We start from the raw sequence: 7,016 nt of genomic DNA, 5'->3' as shown, positions 1-7,016 counted from the left end.
GGGTAATTGTACACTGAGGGTAATTGTACACTGAGGGGCATACAGGAGGAACTGCAGTACTTCCCACAATTCCTTGTAGCTACTGCAACATTCAATTATGCCTGGATGAGCTGGCACCATTCAATACAGCCATAGCTATTTGGGGGAAGAAATTCCCAGAGGGAGGAATGGAAAACTTAAGATAAGGGATAGATAAAATTATATTAAACTATACAGATTCTAAAGCACTTTTATTCTTTTAGGCTTACACTATTGGCCTTGGATGGCATTATTACTTCGGAAAGGGGGTAAATCAGGTTTCATGATGCTGAGGATATTCAGCCTTGAATAGCTTCATGTCACTGCAGATTATGTGGATAAACCTACTGTCTTCCACAGGGCAGCTTTCACCTCCTTGTTTCTGAGGCTGTATATGATGGGATTCACCATGGGGGTAACCATGGTGTAGAAAATGGAGAGCAATTTGTCATTGGATTGTGGGAATAGATACACTGTCATGGCAGAGCCATAGAACAAAGTTACCACCAGAAGGTGGGAAGAGCATGTGGAGACAGCCTTCTGCCTGCTTTCAGATGAGCTCATCCTCACCACCGCAACAATGATACGAGCATATGAAATGAGGATGAGCATAAATGGTGAAATGATAATGATCACAGTGATAATCAACATGGCTATTTCTATTTGGGAAGTGTCAGCACAAACCAGTCTCAGCACAGGGGGGATATCACAGAAGAAGTGATTGATTTCATTTGGGCCACAGAATGGAGAAGAGAAGGTCAATGTGGTCTGTACAGAGGAAACTGGCAAGCCACTCATCCAAGATCCAACAACAAGTAGAGCACAGGAATATTTGTCCATGATAGTCATGTATCTCAGAGGGTAACACACGGCCACATACCGATCGTATGCCATAACACCTAGGATGTAACACTCTGCACACCCCAGAAGCAGGAAAAAGTACATCTGGACAGCACAACCAATAAAGGAGATCTTATTGTTCCCGGTTACATAATTCGTCAATATTCTGGGCATAGTGATAGAGCTATAGCAAAGCTCCATGAATGAAAGGTTCCGAAGGAAGAAATACATGGGTGTCTGGAGGGCTGGGCTGGACAGCGTGAGGAAAACAATGAGGCCATTTCCCACCAGGGTCAAGGTATAGGCAGTCAAGCAGCAAAGAAAAAAGAGCAACTCTAATAATGGACTTCCTGAAAATCCCAGGAGGTGAAATATGGCCACCCGAGTGCTATTTCCATGTGCTGCCTTCATCCAATAGCTCATCTGTAAAGACAAGAGATTCTTCAAGTAGACCTTTCAAGTCAGAGACCAAAACAAGAGCTAGAAAGTGGTAATTCACCTGGACACAAGCCCAAAGAAGGTTTTGAACATGAAGGTTGTGATCATAAAGGAGAGGTTTAAACTAATGAGTCAAGATTGAACTGTTGTGGGGAAAAATCAGCCACTAGTAAGAGACACCTTGTAAGTGAAATAGGATGAAACCAGTTATGGTGCTTAGAACTATTTTTAAAAGGCTTCCGGGTCAAACCTTATCAAATGTTGAGAAGCTTGATATTGTGGTGTCACAGAGGGCTGCAAATCTGCTGTTTTCTTGTCTCACTTCCAGTTCCCGTTTGATTGGATCTTGAAGATGTTATGAGTGAACGAGGAATCAACCACTGCCTCCTTCCCAATCCATGGAAAATGTGTCAAGAACACAAATTTACATTTCAGCTTCGGTGATTATAGCAGCCTATAGCCTATCTGCAAAGACAAGAGATTCTTCAAGTAGACCTTTCAAGTCAGAGAACAAAACAAGAGCTAGAAAGTGGTCATTCACCTGGACACTAGCCCAAAGAGGCTTTCAAGAGGTCTTGAACATGAAGGTTAGGATCATCAGGAAGAGGTTTAGACTTATGAGTCAAGATTGGACTGTTGCAGAAGAAAATCAGCCACTAGAAAGAGGGTCCCTGTGCAGTAAGACAAAAACAGTTATGGGGTGCAGAACTATAAAAAAAGGCTTTGGGGTCAAGTCTCATCAAATGTTTGAGAAACTTCCTACTGTGGAATCACAGAGGGCTGCAGATCTCCTGTTTCCTTGTCTCACTTCCAGTTTGATTGGATTTTGAAATACGACAGTGTTACGAGAAAAACGAGGAATCAACCATTGCCTCCTTTCCAATTTTGCGTGGATGTCTATACATGTGTCGAGAATACAAATTTACATTTCAGCTTCGGTGACTATAGCAGCCTTCTTTCCCAACTCAACAATCTATTTTTAAAGACTTGTTTTAAATTTTATCATCTGATGAATCTTACATTATCTACCAAATCAGGACTCACAGCTTGTAATTTAATCCTAGGCTATAGGATATTTCCTAATCATTAAGTACCATGGAGTCAAAAGGAGAAGCTGAAAATCCTGTGTTCCTCCCTCTGGGTCAATGATTTAGGATTTTTTGGGGGGTTGGGGGGGAGAACAGTGGGAGCAGCATATGCAGGCTACGACTGCCACTGACTCTAGAAAATGTTGGACATTAGTTTCTGGGGAATCCAAGAACTAAATCATTAGAAATGGTCATTTCAATGTCAATAAGAGCTGTCTCTGTGTATGCTATTTTAGATCTTTGTACAAAGGTAAAAATTGCATACGAACGAGAAGAATTGTCTCCCTATTATGTCCCTTAACAGACAATCTCTCTCGCTATGGGACCATCTGTCTTGTCATGTCCATCTCTCCCATTTTGTCTGTCTTATGTTCCTCGATGGAAACTTCAGCCATCTAGTGAAAATTAGCTCATGATCCCTGGTGTGAAGAAAGTTCAACTGGCCTCAAACAGGGCCAGGATCTTTGCAGCCTTGACTAGGTAGTTTAGCCGTGCATAACATCCTACAAGGGGAGGGAGCGATGTGGTCGATTCTGCACAGCAAGTGTATAATGGGTTGGAGTCGTTACAAAGAAACCTGTTTTCCTTTTTCCCATTCACAGTCGTGCCATGCAAGCAAGGATTTGAACCCATGGAAACAATCCAGGGCCCTTTCTGCATGGGCCTCTATGCGCCCTCACACCGGCAAGAATTCTGCAAGTGTGCGAGCGGCCCCAGCAGAGGCCGGCACAGGAGAGGCGGCTCCGCACGGAGCCACCTGTTCCCCGTCCCTCTCCCACTTACCTCGTCGCTGTTGTCGCCCTGTGGCCTCCTAAGCCCCGCCCATGCTGCCCTCCGACCTCCAGGGGTCGGAGGACAGCGAGGGAGGGTCTTAGGAGGACAGCAGGGCGACGACAGTGACGAGGTAAGTGGGAGAGGGACAGGGAAACAGCGTGTTCCCAGTGGTGCTGTTTGCAACGCGCCGCAGGGAACACGCTGTTTTCTCAAAAACAACCCTTTAAACAGGTGTTTTTGAGGACGGCCTGACGCCACCCTGAGGGAGGGGAAGGGGAGCCAGGTTGGCGCTGCTGCGTTTCAGCAGCACTGCCTGTGTGAACGGCGGCCTGGGGGCGGCGTTTTTGCCATCCCCAGGCCGCCGTTTTTGGCCCGTGCGGAAAGGGCCCAGGTTTCTTTTGCACCTTTGCATGGAGAACTTATCTTTTTTTAAAAAAATCCTGCAATACATCAATAGTTGTGCAGCCATACCGATACTGTGTTGTATCGTTCATAGGAATGCCCAAATCAAAGACACCACAAATACAATACAATGCATACAGTAAAAACTTCCATAAAGAAAATCAAAGGAAATGCAAAAGGGAGAAAGCAATGTGGATATAAGTCGGGGATGGAGAAAGAAGGATCATTTGACAAGGAAGTCTGAAAAAGGTTCATCAGCATCACAAACGCTACCTTCAGCAATATCTTCCTAGAAGAACAGTGTTCATTCCCGAGAATCTTTGGAATCATTCCACTTGAAAGCTTCCTTCCTGAATGCATCTATTTGCTTTTCAACATCTGGGCACCTGACAAGGAGCTTTGGAATCATTGCACTAGAAAGACATATGAGTCCTTCCCCTTCTTCTTTTATTATTTAGGCGTGGTGGGAAAGCAGCATTATGTTTTCTCTCTCTTTGTAAAATTGTTCAATCATTAATTTTGAGGGAATTAAAATTAATAAATCCCTCTGCAAACCCCAGCAAATCTACAAATCCCTCTGGATTAAAGTCATGGTGCTGTAAGTCAATTACATGACTGTGCTATCTTATTTTCCTGTGTGGAGAAGGAAGAGCTGGCCATCAGCCAGTCTACCTGAGCAACCTACTTCCTAGTCCTAGTGTGAGTCCTAGGTATCTAGAACTTTTTGGCAGATGTTGTTATTCTTATTAGGATTCTCTATACCAGGGGTAGGGAACCTGCGGCTCTCCAGATGTTCAGGAACTACAATTTGGGGGGGGGGTGGGGGGGGGGGGGGGTGGGGGGGGGGGGGGGTGGGGGGGGGGGGGGGTGGGGGGGGGGGGGGGTGGGGGGGGGGGGGGGTGGGGGGGGGGGGGGGTGGGGGGGGGGGGGGGTGGGGGGGGGGGGGGGTGGGGGGGGGGGGGGGTGGGGGGGGGGGGGGGTGGGGGGGGGGGGGGGTGGGGGGGGGGGGGGGTGGGGGGGGGGGGGGGTGGGGGGGGGGGGGGGTGGGGGGGGGGGGGGGTGGGGGGGGGGGGGGGTGGGGGGGGGGGGGGGTGGGGGGGGGGGGGGGTGGGGGGGGGGGGGGGTGGGGGGGGGGGGGGGTGGGGGGGGGGGGGGGTGGGGGGGGGGGGGGGTGGGGGGGGGGGGGGGTGGGGGGGGGGGGGGGTGGGGGGGGGGGGGGGTGGGGGGGGGGGGGGGTGGGGGGGGGGGGGGGTGGGGGGGGGGGGGGGTGGGGGGGGGGGGGGGTGGGGGGGGGGGGGGGTGGGGGGGGGGGGGGGTGGGGGGGGGGGGGGGTGGGGGGGGGGGGGGGTGGGGGGGGGGGGGGGTGGGGGGGGGGGGGGGTGGGGGGGGGGGGGGGTGGGGGGGGGGGGGGGTGGGGGGGGGGGGGGGTGGGGGGGGGGGGGGGTGGGGGGGGGGGGGGGTGGGGGGGGGGGGGGGTGGGGGGGGGGGGGGGTGGGGGGGGGGGGGGGTGGGGGGGGGGGGGGGTGGGGGGGGGGGGGGGTGGGGGGGGGGGGGGGTGGGGGGGGGGGGGGGTGGGGGGGGGGGGGGGTGGGGGGGGGGGGGGGTGGGGGGGGGGGGGGGTGGGGGGGGGGGGGGGTGGGGGGGGGGGGGGGTGGGGGGGGGGGGGGGTGGGGGGGGGGGGGGGTGGGGGGGGGGGGGGGTGGGGGGGGGGGGGGGTGGGGGGGGGGGGGGGTGGGGGGGGGGGGGGGTGGGGGGGGGGGGGGGTGGGGGGGGGGGGGGGTGGGGGGGGGGGGGGGTGGGGGGGGGGGGGGGTGGGGGGGGGGGGGGGTGGGGGGGGGGGGGGGTGGGGGGGGGGGGGGGTGGGGGGGGGGGGGGGTGGGGGGGGGGGGGGGTGGGGGGGGGGGGGGGTGGGGGGGGGGGGGGGTGGGGGGGGGGGGGGGTGGGGGGGGGGGGGGGTGGGGGGGGGGGGGGGTGGGGGGGGGGGGGGGTGGGGGGGGGGGGGGGTGGGGGGGGGGGGGGGTGGGGGGGGGGGGGGGTGGGGGGGGGGGGGGGTGGGGGGGGGGGGGGGTGGGGGGGGGGGGGGGTGGGGGGGGGGGGGGGTGGGGGGGGGGGGGGGTGGGGGGGGGGGGGGGTGGGGGGGGGGGGGGGTGGGGGGGGGGGGGGGTGGGGGGGGGGGGGGGTGGGGGGGGGGGGGGGTGGGGGGGGGGGGGGGTGGGGGGGGGGGGGGGTGGGGGGGGGGGGGGGTGGGGGGGGGGGGGGGTGGGGGGGGGGGGGGGTGGGGGGGGGGGGGGGTGGGGGGGGGGGGGGGTGGGGGGGGGGGGGGGTGGGGGGGGGGGGGGGTGGGGGGGGGGGGGGGTGGGGGGGGGGGGGGGTGGGGGGGGGGGGGGGTGGGGGGGGGGGGGGGTGGGGGGGGGGGGGGGTGGGGGGGGGGGGGGGTGGGGGGGGGGGGGGGTGGGGGGGGGGGGGGGTGGGGGGGGGGGGGGGTGGGGGGGGGGGGGGGTGGGGGGGGGGGGGGGTGGGGGGGGGGGGGGGTGGGGGGGGGGGGGGGTGGGGGGGGGGGGGGGTGGGGGGGGGGGGGGGTGGGGGGGGGGGGGGGTGGGGGGGGGGGGGGGTGGGGGGGGGGGGGGGTGGGGGGGGGGGGGGGTGGGGGGGGGGGGGGGTGGGGGGGGGGGGGGGTGGGGGGGGGGGGGGGTGGGGGGGGGGGGGGGTGGGGGGGGGGGGGGGTGGGGGGGGGGGGGGGTGGGGGGGGGGGGGGGTGGGGGGGGGGGGGGGTGGGGGGGGGGGGGGGTGGGGGGGGGGGGGGGTGGGGGGGGGGGGGGGTGGGGGGGGGGGGGGGTGGGGGGGGGGGGGGGTGGGGGGGGGGGGGGGTGGGGGGGGGGGGGGGTGGGGGGGGGGGGGGGTGGGGGGGGGGGGGGGTGGGGGGGGGGGGGGGTGGGGGGGGGGGGGGGTGGGGGGGGGGGGGGGTGGGGGGGGGGGGGGGTGGGGGGGGGGGGGGGTGGGGGGGGGGGGGGGTGGGGGGGGGGGGGGGTGGGGGGGGGGGGGGGTGGGGGGGGGGGGGGGTGGGGGGGGGGGGGGGTGGGGGGGGGGGGGGGTGGGGGGGGGGGGGGGTGGGGGGGGGGGGGGGTGGGGGGGGGGGGGGGTGGGGGGGGGGGGGGGTGGGGGGGGGGGGGGGTGGGGGGGGGGGGGGGTGGGGGGGGGGGGGGGTGGGGGGGGGGGGGGGTGGGGGGGGGGGGGGGTGGGGGGGGGGGGGGGTGGGGGGGGGGGGGGGTGGGGGGGGGGGGGGGTGGGGGGGGGGGGGGGTGGGGGGGGGGGGGGGTGGGGGGGGGGGGGGGTGGGGGGGGGGGGGGGTGGGGGGGGGGGGGGGTGGGGGGGGGGGGGGGTGGGGGGGGGGGGGGGTGGGGGGGGGGGGGGGTGGGGGGGGGGGGGGGTGGGGGGGGGGGGGGGTGGGGGGGGGGG

The 7,016-nt window shown here is 62.9% G+C and overlaps 1 protein-coding gene across 1 annotated transcript; it reads right to left on the bottom strand.

The window, feature by feature from the left end:
- Window positions 1-348: 348 nt before the first annotated feature.
- LOC125444247 (olfactory receptor 10A7-like) lies at window positions 349-1,281 on the bottom strand. Its single transcript, XM_048516678.1, has one exon. It carries the CDS (start codon window positions 1,279-1,281, stop codon window positions 349-351), a length of 933 nt encoding a protein of 310 aa, XP_048372635.1.
- Window positions 1,282-7,016: the final 5,735 nt, after the last annotated feature.

This window comes from Sphaerodactylus townsendi, linkage group LG15, assembly GCF_021028975.2.
Source record: "Sphaerodactylus townsendi isolate TG3544 linkage group LG15, MPM_Stown_v2.3, whole genome shotgun sequence".
In the NCBI taxonomy this organism is placed as follows: Eukaryota; Metazoa; Chordata; class Lepidosauria; order Squamata; family Sphaerodactylidae; genus Sphaerodactylus; species Sphaerodactylus townsendi.
This window is presented reverse-complemented; position numbering and strand designations above follow the sequence as displayed.